Source organism: Tribolium madens, unplaced genomic scaffold (genome assembly GCF_015345945.1).
Source record: "Tribolium madens isolate multiple individuals breed KSU strain unplaced genomic scaffold, Tmad_KSU_1.1 Scaffold_20;HRSCAF=117;Tcas5.2_LG4, whole genome shotgun sequence".
Taxonomy (NCBI): domain Eukaryota; kingdom Metazoa; phylum Arthropoda; class Insecta; order Coleoptera; family Tenebrionidae; genus Tribolium; species Tribolium madens.
The window spans coordinates 12,662,671-12,689,959 of record NW_025400985.1 but is presented as its reverse complement, the minus strand read 5'-3'; the positions used below and the strand labels follow the sequence as shown (position 1 = coordinate 12,689,959).

Below are 27,289 nucleotides of genomic sequence, written 5' to 3'. Positions count from 1 at the left end.
AATTGAAGTAGGTGGTTTTCTTGACCCTCAACTATTTTAGTTTGTGAAGTAAATGTGAATGTAGCCAAAGCAACAGTGCTGCGATAAAGTTTAATTAACTCTCATGATATTAAGTGAAAATATTTTTTTATTCTTACAGAAGAATGTTGAAAAGTCTTGTAAGGCAGAATGATTATGTAAATATAAATGTATCTATTTATTCAGTTTGTATATACTCATATTTGTACCTAATTGAATTTTAATATTTTAATAAACTTTGTTCTTAGATTTTTTCCTTTTTTTTGGGTTTTGACAGTTTAATTTTCAATTTGGGGATATTTTGTTACTAATTTATCACGTTGGTGATAGTGTTATTGTTTATTGGTGCAATTTGCGTGTGACGTACTTGAAAAATATCAGGTTATAATAACAATTTTATCACAAATACGTTATTGTATACGAAACTTTTGTAACTGCAGTGTTATGTAGGCATTTTTTTCCTCGAACTTCTTTATTATTACATTATTTTAATCTTAGGTTTAAAAAGTGAGGTTATCCTCATCATGACCCAAACAATAATTGACGCATTGGAAAACGAGTGTTATCTCAAACCAGACTTCTGTGATAATTTRAAAAGCGAAGTGAAACAAAAAATTGAAGATTTTTCCGAATGGTTTAATAGTATAGCACGTTTGTCTTTTTTACGTTGTCAACAGGAAGAAAGCGAAATTCTTGTATACCTGCTCCTTAATCTCAAGAAAAAACTTAAACATGCGATTTCTGAAATAAACAAGTCGGTTAGTCATCGGAAACAGTTATTCACTTGCAATATATGTGAAGAAACAATTGAAGTCCAACCTTGGCAGAACGTTTGGAGGGTCTTACAAGACCACCCCCATTTTGAAGAAAGTTATAATCAAACTTTTGATTTAGCATACTCTGAAAATGAATCGTCAGCAACCACCGCTTCAATTATTGACGACTTGAGTGAAGATTTCAATCAAGTGGTTTTAGCAGACCCTGAACCTATCAAACCACAAGAAAACGGCTTAAATGATTTTAAATTCAATTTTGTCATAACGTACGATCCTATAGTTGAAGAGACTCTTTATCCTGAATCTTTTACAAGTGCAGCTCAAAAACGAGATAACATATCTGATTACACAGTTCAGAAAAGTGGCGCTGCACGTGCAGTGTGTCTCCTTTGTCCCTGCAGTCTGATTTCGAGAGGTCGCGTTTACAAAATAACATCCTATGTTATAAAGAATCACACAGCGGGGCAAAGACACTTGAAATATGCTTCAACGCCAGTGAATACAACAGCATTGAAACAATATCACGAGTTTTGGCGAAGTCAAGAGCCTAATTTTCAAGCGCATCAAGTGCATTTCCTCCCTGAAATCACTGTACTTAATATCCTTAAATGTCACTTGTGTCAGGAATTTGTTAAGTACACATCAGTCATTGACCACATTAAAGATAAGTCTCATAAAAGTAAACTTTTGAAGATTTTTTTGTCGCCTGAAGGCAAGTTGAACGAGTTTTATTTGCTTGATATGCAAGTGGGGGTGTATGAGGATGTTGTGGTTAATAATGCAACGCCTAAAAAGGATGTTAAACCCAAAGAATCAAAGGAGAAGAATCCTGGTAATTATTTCTAAAGTTAAGCTTTAATTTCTTTTTTATTTTATTACAGGACAGCCAAAATGTATTTTTGTGAAGGTTCTTTTTGAACCAAAAAGCCTACATTTGCCGCCAAGATATAAAGATCATTTAAAATTTTTTACTTATAATTCGGAACTGGTCACGTGTGATCTTTGTAAAGTGAATTTTACTAATACAGTAGTGGTGATATGGAATCATATTTCTAATCCCCAACATAAAACATTGTCAGGGGTTGAATGTCCCAAATACAAATTTTTTTGTGAAATTTGTAATATCCAAATCAAGGACGAAAACGCGTGGAATGATCATTTCACCAAAGGGCCAAACAGGTAATTTTTGATGTAGCAAATTAAAAAAAAATAGAAACAAAGATTCTTTTGCAACTTATGCTATTGTTATTATTTTATGATAAGATAACATATCGACATGTACTCTAAATTTATTATGTTTCAATGAGTTAGTCTATTATTATTATCATAGTTTTTTTTTCATGTAATACAATTTACTTTGTTTTTTTCTAACTTAGATACCTACAGAAACATGCAATATACATATTTTGGTCGTTAATGTCACAAAAATAGTATATTATATATAAAGGGATGCACGATTATTGCTGAGATGTCGCACCAAAGGAATAATAGCATTTCTTTCCAGAGGTGTATATACTATTTTTTGTAGGTACGACAAATTATACCATGGCAACAATAAAAATGTTTGTAGACGATGAGCCAATCAATTAATGGGAATGACTTAGCTCCCGTCCGTCGCTATGCTCGTTTCTCTCTCTAAGAAGAGAATTTTGACTTCTGTCACAATTTTGACATACTCCCCGATTAAAAAAGATATTCTTTTACCTCAGAAAAATAGTTTTAACGTCGATTGACTTTCAATTATTGCTAACATTGTGACACGAATTTCAAAATATACAAAAATAAGTTTGTCAAAAAATGACATTGCCGACCAAAATACAGTCAAATTCAAAAAAGAGTGGTCGTCAATGACATTTCAAAAATTAATAAATAAATATTAAATGATTTACATTTTCACGACAAAATTGATTTGATCACAAACTTCGTGATGCCAAATAATGTATTTTTACAGATTTAAGTACGCTAATTCACACAGAAATAATTAATTTTATGCCAAAAGGTGACATTCACGACCACTTTTTTTTAATTTGACTATACCGAGTGCGGCATCTGTTCCGCGCAGAAAAGAAATCCCTCTAATTAAGTAAAATTGTTGAATTTTTTCACACTTACCTGGGCATTGGTAAGGTACATTCCGTAATTTTTTGGTAATTTTTCATTTAAACAATAAACAATGCCAAAAGAAAAATAAAAAGTAATTTTCTCCCAAAAAGTTTGATTCTAATTTTTATACTGACCTACGCAAATTCCTACAATTGGTTACAAAATCAGAAAAAAAAATACCAATAAGATTTTGAATGAAACGCAATTTTCCATCTTAACTTTGAAAATCATTTTTATTTATGACCTGCTACTTGTGCCATCGTAAATTTAGGTGCAATTGGGGTATGATTCCAAGGGTTACAACAAAAAGACCCTTCAAAGCGGTCGGCTACCAGTAAATGATACTTTTGTTGGTAAATTATACCATTATGTCATAAATCACGGGTCTGGTTTGTGTTTAAATAGAAAAAGGGATTATTTGTTAACCAAGTCAAAATTTGAAATTGTGATACCAAAGTTTGTTGCGCTAGCAGGTACAGATTCATTTAGTGTAAAAACTTGTGTAAATTAACAGAAAGTTCATAAAACACACAAAACTGTTACGGCCTCGTTTATTATGAAAAAAATGTTGAAAAATTCTCAAAATGTACCCTATCAAAAATTAGTTAGGTATATMAAATATCACCAGTTTTAATTAATTAGAAGTCGCGATTTATCAGTGCGCGTAACCGATGTCACACCCTGTATATTGCATGCGACTGTATCGTCGAATTTAGTAAAATAACTGCTCTCTGTTAGGGGTTGATCCATGTATATAAAAAAGCAGAAAACAACTGATCAGGAGTTCAATTTTGACATTTTTATTAGTTTTTATAATTTTTGTGATCAAAAAATTTAGAGACGAAAACACAAAAACAGGGACAAATTCGATACCTCTAACAGTTTGTGACAATTTGAAGACGAAAAGCGTGGAAGTAGAAGTCAGAAAAAGCCCACAGTAATGCTGTAATGCAAGTTTGCTAAACATTCTTTAATTTGTATAACGCAATTAATAAAAGCTGGGAGGGAAGGACACAACAAAACAAAATACGCCAGGGAGAACTGATATAACGAGATTGAACCCTTTAAGCTAAAAAACTGTGTCAAAAAAATTCCCCAGATTAAAGTGTCAGCGAGAATCAGTTGAACTCAAAAAATGCCCAGGCGAGAAAAGTGTTATTTCTACCGAAACGGCGATGGTTTGGTTGCACCGTTTTTGAAGAACGAGTTGATTTCCGTTTAAAAAAGTTACGTTCTCGGATTTGCTTCGAGTTTTTCTCCTTTTATGTTATGTAAATAATTAATACTTAATTTTCAATGTTTGAATAATAAAAGTTTGATAAAAACGGCATAAATCATTAAATAATTCAAATGCACTTGCTTATTGTTACCATTCAGTGTATTATATGTTCCTACAGTTCAAATGTTGAGGTCTTTTTATCAAAACTCAAAAGTGCATTGTAACAAACAGTCGATTTTTAGACACGACAGCATGACTCAGGGCCGAAAACAAAAAGTGGGCGAATACGAATGCAAAACTTGCAAGGATGTAATTTTCGGCGATGAATTATCTCTCAGCCGCCACACTTCAACACGTGGTGGCAGAAACCGAGCTAAAGGTGGTTTATTCTCTTTACAACTTATACAATAATTTCGCTTTTGTAGAAGTTAAATTGCCTTTCTCTGTCAAAAAACTATTCCGGACGAAAGCTTTCATCCAAGAAGAAGCCGAACGAATGCAAATCGAAGCAAATAAAGTTCTAGAGAATCAAGACAAAATGAAACAATGTTGTGACGATTTGGAACGAGCCTTGTCTGGGATTTACCCAAATTGCAAGGCTTATTCTTTCGGGTCTAGAATATCAGGACTGGGGAATAATGTTAGTTGAAAACCTGTATCGCTGGTTAACTAATAGTTTCATATTTAGCAAAGCGACTTGGATGTGTTTATGGACACGGGTGATATGTATTTAGGTGAAAGGCATCAGGATGCGCAAAGTCAGGAACAATTCGTTAAAAAAGCGAGTAAAGTTTTTAAGTCGTTTAAAGATCAGTTTCATTCTGTAGTGTCAATTCCAACTGCGAGAACCCCGATTGTCAAAATACATCACATTTTTACCAATTTGGATTGTGATATTTCCTTCAGGCATGGATTAGGTGTCGAAAATACAAAATTTTTAAGGTACATAAAAGTCGGTTAAATTCAATTAATCACAATTTAAATTTCAGATTTTGTATGGAATTGCAACCCATCACACAATCATTTATTTTGTTGCTGAAACAATGGTCGGATTATTGCAGACTTAACGAACATATAACCAACTATGGTTTGGCTCTAATGGCTGTTTTTTTCCTCCAAACTGGAGGATTTCTCTTGTCTGTTAAAACTGTAAGGGCTTACAATCCAACACAATCGTTAATTATTGATGGTTGTTTTATAAATTCAAATGATTATTTTTACTAATTTCAAATCGTAGGTTGGGAGACTTTGAACTACACTGTTCCTACCGAAAAAATGAAAGAATTTGTCAGACCCTACACGGGAAATGTGAAACAATTACTACGTGACTTTTTTTATTATTATTCAAAGTTTGATTACGCTAATCATGTAAGTATGTTTGATTTTTTTTATTTCTCGTTCTTCATATACATCTTGTAGGTGGTTTGTCCATTGTTGGGTAATGCTATACCGAAATTATTTTTTAATGAGAGACCTCATGAATTATTGCCAATAGAAATGAAGAGTTATGTTCAAAGAATACAGAGTGAAAACGGCGAACAATTCCAGTTTCGTGGTTTGACTCCGTTTTGTATCCAAGATCCATTCGATTTGAGTCACAATTTGACGAAAGCTTGTCAGAATGGTACAATCACAAGATTGAAGGCTTTGTGTACCTTGACATATGAGTTATTGGATATAATTCAATAATATTTTAAGTGCCTGAGTGGCATAATGTGATGTCTGTTTTATGTAGTTTTTAATAATGACGAATTAAACATTTAAAGGGAAACATATAATATATTTTTCTCTTTACATAACGTAATAAAAATAAAAAATATTTACAATGATTTATACAAATTTTGGAATACTGATGTCACAGGAATGGGGTGTCCTAACACCTCATCTAATAATACTTAAAATTATATATACAAAAATAAAATTAAAATAAATATGTAGCGGATAAGTTATTGTCATCATTATTATCATGAGATTTGGGACTAAATTCACATTTCCGGTTGTAAAATATTCAAGAGACTGACGTACGAACCTATAATAAACCCTACAAATCCGAACAAAACAATCGCTATATCTTTCCATAAAATCCAATTATTTTTGCCCAATTTGTCCGGCCAGAAAGTTATAATTTCGATCAAAGGCGGGAAAATTAAAGCCAAAGCTGAGCTACTAAAAGCCCCGACTAAAGAAATTACAGCACCCAAATTTGGAATCGCGATCGCCAAAGCAAAAGTTACAAAAACTAGAATTGTTCTAGTTGCATGTTCGGCCAATCTTTTCGATTTGTCTGAATGGAAATAATCTTTTATCCAAGGCCACACGATGTTAAACGGAACGTAAAACTGGAGACTGTAGGAGAGGAAAATTGCAACTGCCATCATTAACCGAACAGATTGTGCCAACCTACAAAACAAATTTAATAATAACAAAATAACAAATATTGTCAACTTACAATTCATTTGGTGGTAGCAATAGAGTGACACTCCCCAAAACCGCTTGATCCCCATATTTCAAATAACCGAAAAAACCCACAGCTGTGTACAGTGTTGCCACGATTACCATTCCTGTGTTTAAAACACCGGTCCATCCGCCGAAATCTTGAGGTGACTTCATGTTGTTTTCCAAAGGTAAAATCTTGAACAAATTATTGAGCTTGTCTACACGTCAGGTAAGTGTAACTTACCACACCAATGCCCTCAAATGCGTAAATAGCCGTCCCGAAGTAAAGTGGTAGTTGGGACCAACTCGAAAATGCTTGTACTGTAGAAGTATCAGGTAGGTCTTGAAGCATGTAGAAAAAGGTTATAACCAAACCGCTACAAGTCAAGATTGATGCAAAAAGCGATGCTGGGGTCAAATATTTCAAACTTTTGACAAAGTTGAGTAAAACCATAGGAATCAAAAGCATAACAAGGTACCAGTGCACACTCATATCGAAAAAGTAGTGRTTTATAACATCGTGGAGGTTGGCAGCAACGAAGACAAAATAAACGCAACAGAAGCCCAATTGGGTGATACATAAGAAAAGATTAATCAATGTCCTGCAATAAAAACGGTTATTTGTGTTTTAAAATTCGCTAAAATTTTACTTTGCAATTTGACTGAACTTCTGCAATGGTTGCGGTCCCGTTTTGAACGCGTTTTCCACGACTTCATCAAAACTCAACGACGGTTTCTGCGTTCGTCGGCACAATTCGTGTGAGCAAGCTACCAGCATGTGCATGCAATGTGTGCAGATACAACCCATCAGCATGGTTCCAAACAGACCCACCACCCATCCGGCGTTGCGGAAAGCGTCCGGCATTGCCAAAATTCCCGTCCCGATGTTTCCTTTCAATAAATGTATCATCGTATCGAAGTTCGAAGTTGGATGTTCCAGTTTTCGATTGAGGGTTGGATCTTCGGAAAAGTCTTCGCCCGACGCCGAGTCCAGGTCGAGGGAGACGTCGGGAGCGTCGCTCTCGAGTAAACGTTGCTTCTCGTCTTTGTCATTTTTCGATGATTTGGGGAGGAGTAGTTTGGATTCCTAGAGTGGAAAAGCAATGATTAGTTTGCTGATAGAATTGTGTGATTATACCTTGCGTTTCATTTTTTAAAAAACACTTATGGAATCATCAACATATGGTGTGAAGGTGCGATTACATATTTGACAAATGTGCTATCTATATCTGTTTACGTAGGTACTTACGTATCAATGGTGAACTACGAATAGATAATACTTTTTATATTTAACACTTGACGTGTTTATTTTATAACAATGAATCAGTGGATTAACAAATAACACCGATTAAACCTGTCCATGAAAAGAGAAATGTCAGTGAAATTGAAAATACGTATAACGTAATACAACTTTCTTATCCCAAGTTTGAGGTCGCGCTATCTTTTTAATTATTATTATTGTTAGATAGCAAATGCCGTCGAAGTGTCTCTAGAGTTTTGCGAAGGATACAAAATGTCTAATAATTAATTTATTTTCATTATATTAAGATTTTCACTTTCTTGGAAAAATGGGTGAGTAATTGTAATATTTCGCAATAACTTCTGTTTTATTGGAAAAACAAAAAACATTTTAAATATCAACAATTTTCGATAACAAAAACTTACGTACATACGTTGCAAAGGAAAAATAATTGCCCAATATATTTCTTAATTAATCGAGCAGAAAACTAATTGTGTTACACTGTAACAAAGACATTATTACTCTGCTAGAAAGGTGCTTTGTATTGTAACGAACGAATATGGAGGTCAAGGTTTATTAAATACAGTTACAGAGTAATAAAATGGTAAAACAATTAAATATCGAGTGTAATATCTGTTTCAAAGTGCTGTGTTCTGTATTATTTGTTGGTAGGTATGACTTACATTATTAATTTTATTTTTGACCATAATTTTAAACAGATATTAAAGTGTTTCGTTTATACAGGGTGATTCAAAAATATCAGTCCAACTCTATAATGGTGATAGAAGACTTTCAGCTAAGCATAAAAATGAATTCAAATTTTTGTTTCAAGCTTTTTATTATCATGTAGGCATCTTAGTTTTTTGTTTCCAATGTTGTTAGATTTAATTTATTGTTAAATTTGCTACTTTTTTAAATGTTTTTTTACACCATAAGACACAAATTGGTAATTTTTTTCAACAGGTATCTGTTCAGTCTAGATGGATGTCCTTTATCACCACCCAAGAGATGGTCCGACACTTTTCAATCACTCTGTATTTCTCGACTTTTTTATTTTTCTTGTTAAAAATGGAGTAAATTTTACAAGTATAATAAAAAGATGACATAATCGGCAATGGGGAATGAATAATAATAAAAACCGTATGCTGTGTTTTTGGTAGATAAATTTTGAATCCGGTACTCGCTATGATTACAAAAAACGGATATTAAATTTCTGATAATTTTGATAGTCGCAATAAAACTCAATTGCTTTATTGCGGCGAATTATTGGTCTTATCAAATTATAATTACACAGAAATCAAAAAACTCGTTGCAAAGCCAGTAGTTTTTGAACTATTTATTTTTGAAAAATTTAATTAATTTTTTTAAACATTTGTATGTAAATACATATGAACGTAACAATATAACGTATTTATTAAGATAGCACCTATAGAAAGTGTTTATTGACACAAAATTCAAATAAATGAGGAAATTATCAGCTAAGTTGTATCTAGTAGTATCTACAACATTGTGGACACAATGCATTTCTTATTTTTTTAAACAATTCGTCACTGATAATAATTATTATTATAATCACAAATAAAATACTTTATATTTAATAATTACTGGTGTTTCTTTCTTCAAAATGTATGGTTCTACACAGAATACGTACGAACAAAGTTTTGTTTAATTACATCGATAAACGCAACATTACGTCTATTTGTATTTTTAGATTTCTAATGGAATTTTTTCCAAATAAATACCCTATTTTTCGTTATTTGAAATATGATAGGAAAAGAACAGACAACCAGATCTTTCCAGTTAGGTCTAGCCAGGTCACTTTTTGTCAAAACGAATTCTTCAACTTATCATTCGTGAGAGGTTATCAAATGAGAGATTTTCCGTTTTGCCTCGACCTTTTTTTATTTGCCAATTAATCGCGTCTTTAATGAACGTAAAAAAATAATAAAATATTTGTGAGTTAGTTTTATTCAGTTTGGTTCCTAACAGATTAGGCATGGGGGGTACCTAAGTATAACTTTATTTACAAAACAGCTTTAATCGTCCGCCCCTGATTGTGGTTTAATTTTCACAAAATTTTCCAATTGCTAATGACTTGTTATTATTTAAGGAAAGTTTCTATTCGAACAGGATGAAATAAAATATAAAAGAACCGAACAATCTTATTATTAACTAGACGATAAAAAATATTTATCAAAAAGTAAGATTCCTCTCGCGCTATCATGGTAAAACATTTCCGATAATCTTTGTACAGCAGGAATCCAACTAACAACTAATTTGATTAGAGGTTTTCATTATTAACTATAAAATATATCATAATAATATTGGTGGCAAGAATTCAACGGATGAAGATTCGGGTTATCGCATTTTACTTAATAATTAGGAGAAAAAAGTCATTTAAACTAAATTGATTATGCGGTAGAGTTTAAAAAAAATGTAAAACGAGCCGCACGTGAAATGCTCCACATCTGTGTAAATATTTATCGTTTGGTTTATCAAAATTGGTGGCTCTTGCATGTTGTATGTCAAATTCTTTTGAACCAGCACAAACAATGATAGCCGGTGGAAAGTTTCCATGCGATTAATTAAACTGACAAAGAACCAAATTTTAGGAATTACACTTTTCTGAAATAATACACTTTTTATTTGCCATGACTTGATTGGCTTTTAGAAATATTTGAAAAAAATGTAAAAAAAACGGGGTTTGTTTTATAAATATCCAAAAACTTAATAGTTAATCCATTGAAAAATAAAAAATAAATACTTACATAGTCGCATGAATTGATGGCACCGTATTCCTTCTTCATCTTTTGAAAATTTCAACCACTGGTGTTGAGACATTAAGGGTCAGTGGAGGACTAGTGATTAAGTTGCCCGCTCGTCTCTTTTAAAATTGCTATTATTCAGCTGACCCTCACCCCACCAATAAATCGTATTTGTTTATAAAGTTTATCAATGAATAAAAAATCACAGTATTTGACAAGAACCAAACACGTGTTTTTCAATATCAAATCAACTTTGCAATAAAATTCTGATACGCTTTAAAAATTTACGTAAAACAACAGCATTCCAAAAGACAAATTATGACTCACGCCTCAAAATACTCTTTTATATACAAGAACTGATAAAATTTGTTCAATTTGAAAGTCATTTCTTTTTGAAACCTAGATTTCGGGTGTGRGGGTCAGGGGGCAATTATAATTGAATTTTTTGTTAAAAAATGTGTTCATGGGGGAGAAAAATCGGCGGTGACACTTGACCCCTAATGATTATATATTATCACCCAAATATTTAATTGCAAAATCACGTCAGTATCCTTAACCTGTTCAACTGGTGGTGTGATAAGGCCATCCCGTTAGTGACAGGCTTGCAGCCACCAATACATTTTATAACATGAATCTGCCACGATGTGATAAGTGAAATGGAATGAGTGCCTGTTTTAAAAGTGSTTAAAAATAATGCATATTTACAGTTCTAGTTCTCATGCGACATCTACGTGCAGCAACCATTTAAAAGTACATAATATTTACAGTGAGGGGCTGTAGAGGAGTCGCCGTTGACATATTCATCTCGTTAATTCAAAAGGCCACTAAAACAGACAAAATGCAAGATTTGAGACTGTGTTACTGTGACCTAATTTCCAAATATCAACATCTTGAGGGGGCACATTTTTTTATTTTAATTATATACATCTGTTTAAATCAACTTTTAACTATTAAGCAATCATTATCTTACTTACTTTTGTATAAATCGCCAATTTTGTTTATAAACAGCTATTTAAAATTCTTGACTGACATAATAAAATGTGACAGTTGACAGTACCAAACAACTGATCTACGTTTTTTCGGAACGAAAATTATTTGGTTACCTTAAATAAATTAGCGATAATGCTTTTTAAATTAACTGTTTTTGTTTGTTATTTTTGTTTATTATTTACCTCTCAAATTAATTTACTATTATTTATTTCAATATTAAAATCTCAATTCGAACGAACAAACAGTCGTGCGCACTTTTAGTAGATTAAAAGACAAATGACAGCTGTTTTTGACTTTTGTTGACAAACGTCATCTGTTTACGTCAATAATATTTTTTACAATAAATAAATATTTGTATATGTTGGACAGTGCATTTACATTGGGCTTATGAATTTGGGGCTGTTTAATCGTATGAACTTGAAAGTAGGTACCTACTTGTCTCATTTTTTTCTAATTGGAGTCTTAAAGGAAAGCGGCGAGAATAAGGGAATGTATTCAGAATGGACGTCTTTAAATCTCATGCTTCAAAAGAACGGCGACGAAAACCAAAGCGTTTTAGAAAAATTCGGTTTAGGTACCAGCAAAGAGGTGACTCTGGGAYTAGTAAGACAGTTGGCCAGTAACTTGGGAATTAGTCAACCAGCAGAACCTAGCCCTCTTGTAACTGATAAAGAGGTACTTTTTATAAAAATCAACACGAGGTAGTTAAAGTGCATTTAAAGGTACAATGGTGTATGGAAGTACTCTGCTTTGGCCTGTCTTTACCCCTGTCAGAACATGAGGCAATCAAAGATTGTGTTAATGTCTATTGTGAGTGGCTATCAGCCTTACTGACCCCGAAAGTTTGTGTCCCTCAGCCAATAGTTGAAGATCCAAATGTATACGCGCGCAAGATTATCGCCCATCTTCACTACTTATTTATTCCAAGGAAAGGAGAAGGTAAATAAAAAAGTTACTGCTTTGTAATTATTTTAAACAAAATGTTGCTTTTACAAGACTGGTCTTTTTTATATCAGGATTTGGGTAGGTCATGATTTGTGAACTAATCAAATGTTTATACAAGGTGCGCCAGAACTCGCGCTTCAGAGAAAATTTTCAAGTAAGGTAGATACCAGGAACATGAAAAACATGTTTAAAAAATTCTATCTGTCAAAAAATTTTGTCATTTATTTTTTGATATTTGATATTTTTTTTATGTCTACCTAATTTAATAATACTGATGATCTTGTATACGTTTTTTTTACAATTATTTAGTAAAGGGACAAAAATTTCGCCAATGAAAGCCACAAATAACATTGAACAGAGTTACAATTTAGGATACAGCCTCCTTGTTTCCTCTTTTAATAGCCTATAGCAAAAAAACTTGGAAAATTATTTTTCCAACAGAAATAAATAGAGTCAAAGTGCAAACTTTAAACCCTCATAACTATAGATAAAAATCTTTTAAAATTTTTTCCATGTTGCTGTTATCTTACCTTATGGCATTTATCTCTGGGGCGCAAGTTCTGGCGCACCCTGTATAAAATAAATAATTAACCGCTTATTTCTTATTTAGGAATTGACACAATTAATAGACAAGCCGTTTTGTGTCACAGGGTGCTTCGTACCCTTCAACAAATCGCCCACGAGTCGAAATTGCTCGAACGCGAGACTTGGGAAGCTCTTCTCTTATTTTTATTAGCAATAAATGACACGTTATTGTCACCACCAACAGTGAAAGATGATGTAGCTGACCAGCTTTGTGAAAGAGTTTTAAGTGTTTTATTCGAGGTGGGATAAATATTTGTTTGTGTTGTTTTACAACATTTGTTTGAAGATATGGCTCATAGCATGCGCTCAATGTTTTCCTTCGCCGCCTCTGTGGAAAACTTTGAGGGAGTGTTGTATGAATTGGCGTCATCGGGTCGCACTAATAGAGCAATGGAATCGAGTCAATTTAGTTTTAACATCGAAAGTTTTGGCTTTCATGTATGGTCCAAGTTTTCCCGAATTGAAAATCGGTAACACAAACCACATAATTTTTTTTATGCGAGCGAAATAAAAATAACTTCTAGGGGATGACGATTTGATAACTCATGGTATGTCAAATGAGTGTATAGCTCAGAGTTGGTACCGATTTTTGAACACCATCGGGAATCCGATAAGTTTGACTAAACCGGAAGTGATAAGCCAAACTCAGAAATTCCTCCAATTTGCGATAAGTACCGACAACGTGAATGATCCCTGTCAACACCCCTGCCTCCAGGCCCTCCCTTTGATCTTCCTCAAGGCGATCAAGGGTATAGCCGGTCAGGTGGACGCATTTCTCGGTTCGTAAAAACACAAATTGTTTCGTTTCGCCTCGCTAACAGTCTCCATTGGTAATCACTGTTTTACGTTGGTTCAGGTGTAGCACAAGCTGTTTGGTGGGAAAATATGATAACAGGGGGCAGCACTGATAAGAGTAAAGAAGTTGCACCAAATCAAACTTCTGCTACTTACTCACCTAGTCCTACTCCTCCTACTCAACGCAGATTGGCAAAAAGTTTTAGTGTGGCACCGTCCTCTGTCTCTAAGGGTTAGAATTAGTCTGTGTTTTTAACAATCTATGTTTATTTTTGTGGGGATTTTGATTTGTGGGGATTGTAGGGATTCCGAAATCGTCTCTGATTGGACTGACGACAAGCKGGAGTTCGGTCGTTGCTGCGACKGCTTCAGCCCCCAATTCGGGGCCATCATCGGCTTCGAGCGCTTCTTGTATGTATTTCTTGCAAMTCGATTTGATTCTCTAGAGTTTTATCACAGCTTTAACTTCGTTTGGGATCGAAACGCGCAACCCCTTAGCCCCGGGAAGGCCCCGATGTAACAGTATTTTACACTTGTTTGGCGAGTGGTTATTTGAAGCTGCTTTCCTCGGTTGCGATTTAAACAACAGTAAGGAAAAATACAGTGCGATCAAAAAGTCTTTCTATCAAATAGGCGTATTAGTTGAGGACGTATGTCGCTTGGAAGTTTGTATGTCAGCTAGATGTCAAAAAATTATTTTATAAAAATTAAAATATTGATCTAAACAAATTGAATTACTGTATGAAACGTCTTAAAACACCTTCAAATGGGATGTAGTTGGAGTTTATTCATACAAATCATTCACCACGATTTGTTCTTACAGTTTACAAAAAAAATATTTTGACATTTCTTATTTACCAATGTGACATTTTATCTTCCGCAGATACACGTTTTAAATTTCTAGGCTTGCTTGATAGATAAACTTTTTGATCGCACTGTACAGGGTGCTGCATTTTGGATGTCCGAATAGGGAATCTCCGAAACTAAGATGTTTAGCCAAAAACGAGTGATACATTCTGGGGCTCATTTTTTGAGAAAATAATATTGGTTAAAACCGCATCCCGCTATCGTCTTTTGTTTTTGACTTATACAGACAAAAGTTGACATTTTGGCCAAATCTAAAAAAAAAGACATTATACAGGCACTTTTTGATGTAGAATTTAATAATGTAAACTTTTTTTATTCAGTTATTGCTTTAACCGTAATAAGATGAACTTGTATTTTTTTATGTAGAAATCATAGGCGGCTCTGGCAATTTTAAGAAGCTTATTTTTTTCTGATCTAAAAAATATATATTTGTAACAGAATATTTTTTATAATTATACTTAAAAAGTGAAATACATATTTTGTTTGATAATAGTTGGCCATGGAAAAACTATTTCACTCCAAATGTGTAAATAATAATCAATAAGAGTTTTGTGAACTGTAAAATAGATGAAAAAATAGATAAAATTATAAAAATTTAAAAAATACGAAACATTAGAAGTATTGAACAAATATGCGAGCGCCTTAGAACAAWATTATTACATATTTTTAAAAAAATCCAAAAATAGGAAAAACAAATGTGTCAACACAATTAGAAAAAACATTTTTTTGATGATCTAATGGAGGTAGGATAACGTTCCACATAGACGGAATTTGGGTATTTGAATTGTCATTTTTGTGTCGTATAAAATATATTTTATTGAAGAATAAAAGCGCTTTTTTTACAACACTATGTATCACTAGATGTTACAATAGTAATGTTAGCTTGTTTAAAAACAAAAAAAAAATGTTATTAGTCGTCAATAAGTTGATTTACGATTTATTTTTGCATTTTTTTCATTACTTAGTACTTAGAAAACTCTTTCTTTAGTGACACTGGTTGAATAATATAGTTTAAATCCTTTTAGTTGAAGAAGCAACATTTTTTCATGGCCAACTGAGAACAAAAATCAAAGATAATTTTTTGCTAATGATATATTATAATAATTTGTTACAAATATATATTTTTTAGATAAGAAAAAAACAAGCTTTTTAAAAATGACATAGCCATCTATGATTCCCATTTAAAAAAATAGAAGTTTATTTTATTACGGCTAAACAAACAATTGAAAAAAATTGTTAACTACATTATTAAATTCTCCATAACAAAGTACCTGTTTAATGACTTTATTTCAAATCTGTGTCTTCTTTAATAAGGAAGATATGATTTTTTTTAGATTTTGCCAAAATGTCAATTTTTGTCTATAAGTCGAAAGCAAAAGACGATAGCGGGATYCGGTTTTAACCAATATTTCCTCAAAAAATAAGCCCCAGAATGTATTACTCGTTTTTGGCTAAACCTCTTAGTTTTGGAGATTCCCTATTCGGACATRCAAAATGCAGCACCCTGTATAAGTAATAAATCTATTACTTTTTATTTTAACTTAGGACAAACWCACGACCAAAATAAAAGACCAAGTTCGGTACTAATGGAGAGTTACTCGCAACCGAGTTCCATGAYTGACATTCCTAGTTTACCTTCAAGTTTGACTATAGATAAGTATGAAAGTGGCAAAGCTGAAGCTTTAGGTACTCTCTGTCGAATCATGTGTGCGAAAAAAACKGGCGAGGAAATCCTTCCGGTATATTTYGCRCGATTTTACCTGGCGGTGCAACAGGGGTTGAAAGCCCCGAATCGAGAATGTGGCGAAACSATGGTTGCTATWTTAATGAATTCATCGGATTTATTTCGTCTTGATTTAGACGGGATTCGAGTCCTGATCCCGGTTTTTATCACAGCGCTTGAGATTGTTTTACCAGACAAAGATCTGAAATTAAATTCAAACGTTTCAAAAATCGACTTAAGAAGAGCTTCCATCCATTTATTGTCATCAATGTTAGTCTTGCCGCTACATTTTCAAAACGTTGTAATTAAGGAATTGATAAGTTCAGGTAATTTTCTCCTATGTTTGATTTTTTTATAAAGTAATTCAGGTTTGTCGGAGCGACCTGTAACTTTCGCCCAACTCAAACCTCGTCTCATGAACCTCGTCATGAATGCTCTTCAGATCGAAACTGACCCGCAAAACACTCATATGTTACTCGGGAGTCTGTTTTTGTGTGTCCAAGATTCGTCGATTTATGAAAAAGTCGAACAAGTGATGCAACCCCCAACTGACACTTCTTCAAACTTGCTAAGTTCAGGTATTTAAGATGGGAATAATAGTCACGTAATGCTTTGTATTGTCTATTATTTTTCCGTTTGTATTTTTTTTTCTTCTTTTGCTTGTTTGTGGCTTATGTAGCGTCCGACACTGCCAGTACCATGAGCATGGCTAGCAGTTATGACCGTTCCACTTCACCCGAGCATTTTGGTCCTGTTGATTCTTATGATTTAGTGCCGATAGGTATGTTTGTATCGCATTCAACAAAGTTTAATAAACAGAAAAATTGTAATTTTTTATTGGTTGCAGATTCGGCACACGCTTTGTTTGTAAGAGCGACTTATTTGGTATGCCATAGATTGATCAGTTCGTGGAAAACTGACCTTAATGTGTCTCTAGCGGCACTTGAACTGCTTTCAGGACTTGCCAGAATACACATCAAAGAATCAGGTAAGTAATTTATTGGTAGAAATGTGTGAAAACTTAACAAATTGTTGTTTTTTTTGAGCAGCCAGAAAGTTAACAGGTAATTTGCTTTTATATTGTTGAAAAGAATTTTTGGTCTTTAAAAAAATTATTTGACTAAAAAACAAAGTAATTTTGAAATGTAAACGAATGAAACAACAAAAACATGAAATTTATTTTCGGTTTTTCAGTTTTTTTGGATAAATTCTTTTTTTTCTCAATTTATTTACGCAGAAATACCATAGTGCTGATAACAAACACCTAAACTTACTTCTTTTTTTCAAAAAGTAAATATTTAAGTAGTAATATTCATTCTTGGCTTTCTTAATAAATGTATCAAATTTTTTTAGCACATCCGGTGTTGCCGGAAATGCTACCAAATTTAGTTTTTCAAATAGAACACCTATGTTTTTTTCCTCCAAACAATAATAATTGACATGAAAAGTACTGTAAACCACTATCTATTACATTTTGCGTAACACAATGCAATCAAAAAACATCTTAAATCTTAGAATTTTYTAAGGAAATTGGTTGCGTAGCCTGATTTTTAATTTTAAAGGAAAGGTGTGAATAAAAAAATGCTTGGATACAYTTTAATTGTTGGTTTGACAAATCTAATTTGTCAGTTGATGAGCGAGTTCTCTTATGYAAACTCTTGGATTTTCTTCGACTGATAACAGAACATTCAGATTTCTATTTTCTMGTTCTTCACAAAGAACCACATGTTTTTTAGTTTTAAGAAGCGAACCTCTTCGTCTCAGTTGTTTTTCAAATCGACTAAATTTTCAACGATTTGGGTGAACTCTYWTTGAGTATTTTTCTCTWTACTGTCTTTCAGCTTCCGCTCTATTTTTATTGCACTTAAAAAATACTTCAAGCTGATCTACCAATTCGTCTTAATTATTATCATCCATTATTAAAAATCTCAATAAGTTTTATTGACAAATTAGGCTTTGTCAAACTAACAATTAAACGGTATCCAAGCATATTGCTTTTTGTATGAATACCTTGACAAGTAAAATCCGCCTACGTTGCAAAATTTGAAATAAAATTCAAAAATTTAAATTGTTTTCTGAGTGCATTATGTAAAGTAAAATGTAAAAATAGCGGTTTACCGTATTTTTCATGCCAATTATTATTGTTTTGAGCAAAAAAACATAGGTGTTCCATTTGAAAAACTAAATTTGGTAGCATTTCCGGCTACACCGGATATGCCAAAAAAATTTGATGCATTTACTAAGAAAGCCAGAAATGAGTAGTATTATTTGAAAAATTAGTTTTTGAGAAAAAAAAAGTAAGTTTAGGTGTTATCGGTCGGGGCGACTTGGACCGAACATCCTGTATAGTATTTTACGCAATTTTAGAGTATGATACAATATTTTTTGGTTTCGTAAGCAGAATGTAGGAATTCAACAATACAAAGTACGATTCCTGCTGAAATAGTAAATTTTTTTGAAAAATTACGGTTAATTATTATTGTTTACAAATTTAGGTCAATATGATATTTTTATTCTTATACACGGTGTCTCAAAATTCAGGCATTCCGAGTTTAGAGCATAGTAGGAAGTACCCCTTGGACTAAGTAAAAATATAAAGAACAGTTTCTTAAATTACCTCCTATAAGGGGGGCTTGCGAAAATATCACTCATAGCAATGCAAATAAATAAAAATAAATCCCAATATTATAGTTTTTATTTGAAGACTACTTGATGCAAAGTCTGCTATTCCACGACATCCCACCACACGACATTTCATCACGCGACATCTAGTCACTTTGCCAAGTTTTATAAAAGAAAACAAAACAATCACATTTTATAAAAGTATAGTGACAGCTTTCAGTTACAACAAACCAATCAGACCTTTACAACAGGAATCATGTTCAGAAAAATTTAATATTTATTGAGTTTTTTATTTTTTATAAAATACAAAATATACAAAATATCTTAATTATATAAAAATAGAAGATTAAAGAAATTAAAACAAATATGACACTGTTCTAAGAAAAGTGAGTCTATTTTGTGTTTCATAACTGTCAATCATATTTTGTAATCTAAGTTTTAATGATTTGTACTTATTCTTCATTGGAATGCGTTTAAAAATGCGTAAAACTTTTCTAAAAACGTTAATGTGAACCAGTATTTTACAGCAAAATTTTGCAAATGGATGTGATGGAATTGTATGTGATGAATTGTCGCAGTGATGAACTGTCACCGGGATGAAGTGTCCGTGACGAGATGTCGCGTGATGAAATGTCGTGTGATGAATTGTCGGGACACCAAACTCTGCATCTTCAGACTTCGATATCTACGATTTGTAAGAAGTCTTAGATTTTTTTAAGATAAAAGTTTCCAATGAACATGTACCGAATTTTTTTTACAAGGGAGCTACACTTTTYAATCACCGCTATATCGAAAAATAACATTAATAAAAAAATAAAACAAAAATAAAAAATAATAATAATAATTGGCAAGAGTAAAAATAAGTAATTGCTGGAAAATACGCACTTTCTATGGCTCATAAAGTCAGTAATATTTTACGAAAATCTATATTTTAAAATTTGTTTTAAATGAAAAAAAAACTTTTTCGCGATAATTTCTGTTAATAAAATATACAGAATGTGAGTGTTATACTAATTTTTGTCCCATTTTAGACGCTATGGAGTGCAAAAGGGCAGTAAAATGGCTTTGCGACTACATCGTGTCCCAATGTTCTCGCCCTCCACCAGCCCATTCCAAAGACCTCCACTCCACTATCGTCGCCGCCTTCCAATGTTGCTCAGTATGGCTCCTCGAACACCCTTACTTGCTCCGCGACAAAGACTGCCTCACCACAGTCCTCGAAGTGGCCGAACTGGGCGTATCGGGCACGAAATCCGTCGGCAAACCCGGCGAAAACATCAAAATGAAAGAACAAAAAGAACTTAAACCGGCATCGATGCGTGTGAGAGACGCCGCCGAAAATCTCCTCACATGTATTTTAGAACAAGTGGGCTATTTCCCTAACGAATGTGGTCCTGAATCGATTTCATCCCTCCTTGATGAACTCGCTTTATTACAACATTGCAATTCTTGGCCCACCAATTGCACGGATCAAGCCGCTGCGGTTGAACGATTTAGGTATTTTGTGACTGAAGGTTCGGTCATGTTGGCACTACTGGAAGAACCATTAGGGAATGACCAAGATCCACAACCGACAGTTACGATTTTAATAAGAGGGCCGTTTGGACGGCATGCTTGGACTATGCAATTGAGGCATTTGCCAAGGCATAGATCGGGTATGAKGTCTCATGCCTCAAATACTGGACGTCCGGTTGTCATGCACGAAACTCCGGTCTGTCCGCAAGTTAAGCAGAAATATTTTCCGGACAGTGTCGAGAGAGTCACTCAGTGCAAAGTGTAGGGGAACCCCCGAATGTATCACTTTTTTTTAGTTGCTTTTTTAGTGACCAATCTATCCCGCCCTTAGACTCGGTTATAGCCCAAGACGATCAAGTCGACGAAGAAACAAACAAATTGGTCCAATTAATRGAACGACAAACGACAGTCGAAGCAAACCTAGCCGCCTCACAATCGAATTGTGTGCCACAAGAGTGTACACCACCCCCTGTTTGTCACGATTTTCAGACTTCTAGGTTGTTTTTGTCCCATTTCGGGTTATTATCACTCGGAGATGAGGAAAAGTCAGAAGGGGCCTCGACTTTGACGGCATTGGACAGCAGCTCGGTTGATTTTTGCAAGGATTTGTCGGTTTTGGATCATTTGAGTCCGAGGACTTGTGACACCGTTCATATTTTCTACGTTAAATCTCAACAAGTCGACGCGAATGACATTGTAAATAATGTGAGAGTTCAGAATGACATTTCGCCCTATTTTTTCGAGTTTATACACACTCTCGGGTGGCCTGTTGAGGTTAATAAGCACCCAGGTATGAGTTTATGTCTATTTTACCGTGACTTTGAACTAATTTGAAATCTTAATTTGTGTCAAATTCAAATGATCAATTACACAGGGCGACAAAAAAAAGTGACAACTTAACAAATTTTATATCATTTTGTTTGTCTCAGTGAGACAAATCAAATGCACTAAAAAAAATTCAAAAAACCCACACACTTTGAACTAAATATTTTTTTTCCAATTTAAATAAATTTCAAATACTTTAACTTTAAAAAATCATTAGTCAATAAATATTAGGCCGATATCCTATCTTAAAAACTACTCGGTATATTATTTTAAAAATTTGGATTCTTACTAATAAAAAGATGCTCTACACAATGGTGACGAAGAAAAAAAAATTACTCGTAGGGTTTTCCTTAGATTACTTAGATTTACTTTGAACTTCTTCGAACACTCTTCGAAGAAAAGTTTGCCAATATTCAATTTCAAATTGCCATCCCTTTAGAATGGTTTTTATTTGAAGGAAATCGGCGTAATAGTTATTGAGTAATGATTTTTTAAAGTTTAAGTATTTTACATTCATTAAATTACAAAAAAATTATTTAGTTCAGTGTGTGGACTTTTTGGAATTTTTTTTTAGTGCATTTGATTTGTCTCACTGAGACGAACAAAATGATATAAAATTTGTCAAGTTGTCACGACATGACTTTTTTGTCGCCCTGTGTTATTATAGCCGTCATCTAAAACAATCTGATATCACAGACTAGAATGGTTACCAATAACTCACTGTTGCCAATAATTTTTTTGTAACAAACATTATAGTCACTCGATATTTTATTCAAGGCCGCTAATAAGAYATTTGACAATAATTTCAAGGTTGGACTGGGCACGTTTCGACCAGTTGGAAAATTTCCCCTCAGGAAAATTCTGTTTCTGCTCGCAATTCAAGCTATGACGGCACCACTCATGTCCTCTACTGGGCCGACGCTTGCTCTGAAATAGCCTTTGTGGTTCCTTCTGTCATAAAACCACCCGAACCATCAGAACAGTCGTCATACAGTGCTTCATGTAAGCCTCAAAACCCCTCAAAACCATTTCTAAATCCATTATTTTAGTTTGGTACGAACGCAGCCTATCTGAGACAAGTAAAGATAAAAGAGCCCTYAGTCTCGAGTTGGATAAACAACCGGTGCCTCCTCGACGTTCAGGGCCCCGATCAAATCTCCACCCACACACGAATACAAAAATAATGGTGGTGTGGTTAGAGAGTTTCGAGGACCATTTAAATCTACCGATTGGTGAGACTTTTACATAAAKAAATCTCAGTTTGGTAATTATTTTTTCAGATGATTTACTGAACTGTATGCATACCGGTTTAGAGCGAGGTTCTGTCATAAAAAGCAGCGAAGTTCTGGTGATTTACTTACATTTAATGGCATCGGGGCTGTTGAGGGTCCATTTGCAAGGGCCTCCAGGGCGTGTGGGGCTAGCCTCGCCCCTTATTGACGGAATGGTGGTCAGTCGGCGCGCTCTAGGCCCTCTTGTGAGACACACAGCCTTGAATATGGCCCGGCGGCGACGCCTCGATTCCGATAGTTATCAGCCCCCACATGTCAGACGCCGGCTTAAAATCCAGGAAATGGTTCAGAAATATAAACGCGAAATGTCTAAACCTGAATTGTTAACTTATTTATTTAGTTCTACTTAAGGAAAAATTAAATTGAATTGGTAATTTTTCGGCGTCTCATGGCTTGTAACCATTCCTCTAGTTGTTGGTGGGGCTCTTTGGGGTGATTTTGATAGTAGTGTTTAGGGGGTTTCCCTTCTTCAAGACGGACGAAATAATGACAGTGCATGTATTCAACAATGCCGTGTCTGCCTCTGGCGTGTCTTCTTATGCCTTTGATGACTTGGCCTTTGCCAACAAATGATTCAGCTGGAATGAGTTTGAGTAGTAAATGARATTTTACCAGATTGGGGGTACGCACCAACCCATAAATTACTGGCAAACTCAACGTTATGTTCCTTTACTGCCAAATCTCGCGCTTCTTCAATTGTCTCGCGGGCGTCTTTAGCCCCCTTCTTTGGCAGAAATTTTAACTGTTTGATTGCCTCGTCGACGGTCATGCCGCGAACCAAGCATGCCACATACCACATTTTAAAAGGGCTGTATTTAATATTGCATCTTTGATGGCACACATACTGATATTTCTTATTAAATTTAAATTTGCATTTGGGAAAGTTACTTACGGCAGGTCGAGGGGTTTCATCAGGGGATTGTGGCGGATAAATCTTCTTATTGTATTCGATAAAATGAGTGGGTTCTTTGGAATTACCTCCCCAAGCATTGAGTACAGAAGAATTGTGAATTTTTTTAGTACCAGCTGATAAAATTGGCAATTCAGATAAAAAACTAAATTTAAATAACCTGCGACTTTTAATTAACGCCATTATAACGCAATTCTTTYAAAAAACTAATTACAAAGATTACTACACAATTTTTTCAGGTTASGTRGACATAACCTAACTTTTTATTATACTGTCAAAAAACTAACCTATAAAAATAAGTGAGGTCAAAATGTTGAAAATTTTGCGAACGGTTTTGAAACCGACGTTTTTAAATCCGGTAAACAGTCCGAGAAGCTTCTTTCGAACATTTTTATCACAAGCGTATTACTGTAACGAAGTTTGGGATGACCGGCTGAACAGCCCCCTTTTACAAAAAGTGAATCTGGACGGTTTTTACTACGAGTTGGACCAAGGTTTTCAAAAAACCCGCCGATTAAGCCCTGTCGATGTCGATATATTCGCAAATGCGGTAAAAGATGATGTTTTTATTGACGAATTGTTGGATTTAGTTCACAAACTGAGGTTAAGCCAAGACACTGGGAACACATTAAATTCAACTAGTCATGCTGTAATTAGGGCACTTGTACGAAATGACAAAATTAAAGAGTTGCTTCAAGTTTTGGATGACCGATTGAATTATGGACTTTTCTTGGATGATTATACTGCAAATATTTTAATGGATAAGTTCTGGAAAAGTAAGGATTTTATGGCTGGGTGTCTTGTCGCTAGTCAAATGATGCTTCAAGAGGATTTTAAGCATCCAGTGACTATAAATTTGGCATTATTACATTGCTATAATTATTTATTAAAGCCGGGAGATTGGCTCGAAATGCCCCAACCGGAAGAACCTGAGGAGGAAGTTAAAATCCGGGTGAAATTTCTACGGAACCCGTTTAATGATGAACATTTCGATTTGAAAGAACCCCTGAAAATTGTAGGAAAAACACTAGCTGCAGCTACTAAAGACAGAAAAGATTCATTGCACCACTCACTGAAAATTATCGGRCTCTCGTTATTTGGCAAASAAGAATTAGTCAAAAAAGAAATTGAAACTTGTACAAAAAACAACACCAAGATAATTAAGGAAATTGTGGACCTTCTTCCCGATGACAATCCTTTCAAAGAGAATTTAAACCAACTACAATTGGTTTCTGAAAACGTACAAAATCTTTTAGAGAACCAGTTAACTGAAAGCGTTGCCGTGACGTCAGAGAAGGATATAGCCAATCAATGTAATTTGTTCAAACAATGGGAAAACGAAAGACTTCAAGCTTTGGAAGAACAGAAGAAACGTCTTCTCACCATTGAAAGACTAGCAGAAGTGGAACGAATGAAGAAAGAACTGAAAGAAAAAGAAGAAAAATTATGGTTCTTTGAAAACGAAGAAAAAATCGAGCTTGAAATCGAAGAGGGCACAGACGCAGTACCAATCCAACAAACCAAAGAGAAGAAAACGGACGAAAATTACGTCCCGCCTGAAATAGTAAAAACCCACAACTAATTTTTCATATTGTAATTACATAACAAAAAATATAAATAGTAATAAAAACATTTTGGTGTCTTTTATCCATAACAAAATTGCACTATTTTACCGCTGTTTTAGCAACAGTTCTGTTTCTTTCCGCATTTCCTGCAAGTCCTTATTTACTCTTTCCAACTTGACAGCACTTTCTTTGGCCGTTTCTGAATCAATTTGTTCTTGAAGATTCCTACATTCCCGCTCAACAGCCCCCAAATCGGTCACGGCTTTTATTATACTTGAACAGTCGTCACGCAATTGAGCCAACAATTTGTACGCTTTTCTCGCAGTTTCATCTTGTTTTGCATCCTATGGAAATAATAGTTTTTTTTTTAATTGTCACAATAATAAATAAACTAACCCTGAATATTAACTCGTCTGCGAGAGTGAAAGACCTGTCGACTTGCCCCGTCAAATTGCTGATTTCCCGTTGGACCATTTTAGTGTCTTTGAGTATTTTTTGTATTTCTTCATCTTGTTTTTTGATGTTACCAATAATTTCCAAAATTCGCCTTGTGTACCCTGACCTGTTGTGAGTTTTGTTAATTTGTTGCATTTTCCTCCTTAATTCTTCTTCCAATTGCGTTTTTTCGTGCAAATCAACTTTTAMWGCCTTTTGTGTCTCTTCTAGTTTTCGTAATTTTTCTTGTTCCTGTTGTCGCTTCAAATCCTTATTACTGATTGCATTTTGTAACGACTTATATTCTTCCAATAGTGGTGTTTGGATTTGATTCCACTGTTCGGTCAAATTGAGCAATTTATTTTTACTAGCTTCAATCATGTTCTTCAATTTTTGGAGATTTTCTTCCTTACTTATAACAGTAAGTGTTTTTGATTTCAAACTAACTTGGGCAAGAGTATTTTGGAGCATTTCTTCATCTTCTGTTTTTATTTTAATGGCTTGTTTCAGCTGTATTTCGCAACTTTTTACAGCATCTTCAAGTTCCAGGCATTTTTCTTTCCTTAATTTTAATTCTTCTAATAATGAATGTAARTTATTCTCAGTTTCTGACTCAGTCGCTTCTGTGACATTCACAGATTCAGCCTTTGTAGTTGCTTGGACTAGCTCRGATGAACTTATTAATAACTCTGAAGGCAATTCTTCCGTCTTTGAAGACATTTTTAAACATTGTCTTAAATTAATATRTTCACTAGTGATAAGACTATCTTGAAATAAAAGTGATGGTAGTAATTCTTTAGAGGAGCATTGTTTTGTGATGGCAGGAACATTGTGAATCCAGTATTGTTTCAAGGCCTCATTATTATAAGCCTTTGAACTAGATGGAACTCTAAGTGTTTTAGTATACAAAGGTCTGCTGTTTCCTAAACTGTTGAAAATATATTCAGTATCACTCTTGCGATAACCGTTATGTAAAACACAAGAAGGCACCCACAACTGCTGTAGTGACTTTTTTACTTTATGTTCAATTTCTTTAACTAGAGTCGGGATATAACCAGTTTGTTCAACATGAATAGTTTTACTACTCTCTCGTGGCAATTTTTCAATAAGAAACATTAAAATCCTGCGAACTTCACCTTCATTACAGTACAAAATCGTTTGATAACCTATATCATCTCGATAGCCCAAATCCTTAATTTGTGCTGCTAGACTAGAACTAATTTTCAGTTTGTTACTCATTGAAGGCGGCAATTTTTTTGGAAAATTCGTATCTGGAATTATAGTTTCCAAACAGCGTGAAATAGCTGTTACAATCATATCGGCATCAAATTGTTTTAAAGAGGTGACATCTTCGTCGAAATCACTGCAAGTTTTAACATTAAATTAAAGATTTTGTAATTGTAATCGTACCAATGAAGATTTTTTAAAGAGTCAATGATAATTCCATCTATTTCTTCCATTCTTAAAAAAATTGTAAAAAATGTCAAAACAAACGTCAATGTCAATGACACAGGTGAGTCGATGACAGAAAACTATCATACTACCAACCTTCTCTGCTACTAATGAAAAGTGATTTTACTAGAGGTTACCTAAAGTTGATTGGAACGCATTATATAGTCAAATATCTTTTTGTATCACTTTATTAATAAAAACTACTTGCTTT

The 27,289-nt window shown here is 34.0% G+C and overlaps 6 protein-coding genes across 19 annotated transcripts; 3 read left to right on the top strand and 3 right to left on the bottom strand.

The window, feature by feature from the left end:
- Positions 1-345: 345 nt before the first annotated feature.
- LOC123005576 lies at positions 346-6,114 on the top strand. Of its 2 annotated transcripts, none has more exons than XR_006412766.1 (9): positions 346-464; positions 517-1,626; positions 1,676-1,973; positions 4,359-4,495; positions 4,542-4,756; positions 4,805-5,058; positions 5,106-5,265; positions 5,354-5,484; positions 5,536-5,678. XR_006412766.1 is itself a non-coding variant. In XM_044399382.1 (9 exons), the coding sequence occupies exons 2-9, from the start codon at positions 543-545 to the stop codon at positions 5,803-5,805; spliced, it is 2,589 nt and encodes an 862-aa protein (XP_044255317.1). In that variant the 5' UTR covers positions 346-464; positions 517-542; the 3' UTR covers positions 5,806-6,114. The 2 variants fall into 2 exon arrangements, 1 of the variants encoding a protein (XP_044255317.1); XM_044399382.1 differs by having other exon boundaries at positions 5,106-5,305; positions 5,536-6,114.
- Positions 5,876-11,609, bottom strand: LOC123005578 (proton-coupled amino acid transporter 4). 7 transcript variants are annotated; one of them, XM_044399387.1, is made up of 6 exons: positions 11,532-11,609; positions 11,263-11,381; positions 7,203-7,639; positions 6,797-7,154; positions 6,566-6,747; positions 5,876-6,516 (listed from the first exon to the last, which is right to left on the bottom strand). In XM_044399387.1, exons 2-6 carry the CDS (start codon positions 11,299-11,301, stop codon positions 6,102-6,104), a joined length of 1,431 nt encoding a protein of 476 aa, XP_044255322.1. In that variant the 5' UTR covers positions 11,302-11,381; positions 11,532-11,609; the 3' UTR covers positions 5,876-6,101. The 7 variants fall into 7 exon arrangements, with proteins under 7 accessions (XP_044255322.1, XP_044255320.1, XP_044255321.1 ...); XM_044399385.1 differs by having other exon boundaries at positions 10,561-11,381; positions 11,532-11,562; XM_044399386.1 differs by lacking the exon at positions 11,532-11,609 and adding an exon at positions 10,561-11,054 and having other exon boundaries at positions 11,115-11,389.
- On the top strand, positions 8,013-23,094 carry LOC123005574 (ral GTPase-activating protein subunit beta). Of its 7 annotated transcripts, none has more exons than XM_044399376.1 (19): positions 8,013-8,124; positions 12,016-12,222; positions 12,270-12,486; positions 13,103-13,317; positions 13,364-13,547; positions 13,602-13,856; positions 13,934-14,104; positions 14,176-14,283; positions 14,332-14,460; positions 16,285-16,788; positions 16,831-17,040; positions 17,142-17,243; positions 17,310-17,450; positions 17,512-17,526; positions 20,116-20,860; positions 20,908-21,389; positions 22,235-22,426; positions 22,474-22,656; positions 22,705-23,094. In XM_044399376.1, the coding sequence occupies exons 2-19, from the start codon at positions 12,037-12,039 to the stop codon at positions 23,064-23,066; spliced, it is 4,401 nt and encodes a 1,466-aa protein (XP_044255311.1). In that variant the 5' UTR covers positions 8,013-8,124; positions 12,016-12,036; the 3' UTR covers positions 23,067-23,094. The 7 variants fall into 7 exon arrangements, with proteins under 7 accessions (XP_044255311.1, XP_044255312.1, XP_044255309.1 ...); XM_044399374.1 differs by lacking the exon at positions 8,013-8,124 and adding an exon at positions 8,934-11,970; XM_044399377.1 differs by lacking the exons at positions 8,013-8,124; positions 17,142-17,243 and adding an exon at positions 8,933-11,970.
- LOC123005581 (39S ribosomal protein L22, mitochondrial) lies at positions 23,025-23,901 on the bottom strand. The gene is made up of 3 exons (XM_044399394.1): positions 23,609-23,901; positions 23,347-23,560; positions 23,025-23,294 (listed from the first exon to the last, which is right to left on the bottom strand). Exons 1-3 carry the CDS (start codon positions 23,807-23,809, stop codon positions 23,074-23,076), a joined length of 636 nt encoding a protein of 211 aa, XP_044255329.1. The 5' UTR covers positions 23,810-23,901; the 3' UTR covers positions 23,025-23,073.
- On the top strand, positions 23,885-25,252 carry LOC123005580. Its single transcript, XM_044399392.1, has one exon. It carries the CDS (start codon positions 23,937-23,939, stop codon positions 25,206-25,208), a length of 1,272 nt encoding a protein of 423 aa, XP_044255327.1. The 5' UTR covers positions 23,885-23,936; the 3' UTR covers positions 25,209-25,252.
- On the bottom strand, positions 25,206-27,166 carry LOC123005577 (coiled-coil domain-containing protein 22 homolog). Its single transcript, XM_044399383.1, has 3 exons — positions 27,037-27,166; positions 25,588-26,989; positions 25,206-25,535 (listed from the first exon to the last, which is right to left on the bottom strand). The coding sequence occupies exons 1-3, from the start codon at positions 27,084-27,086 to the stop codon at positions 25,296-25,298; spliced, it is 1,692 nt and encodes a 563-aa protein (XP_044255318.1). The 5' UTR covers positions 27,087-27,166; the 3' UTR covers positions 25,206-25,295.
- Positions 27,167-27,289: the final 123 nt, after the last annotated feature.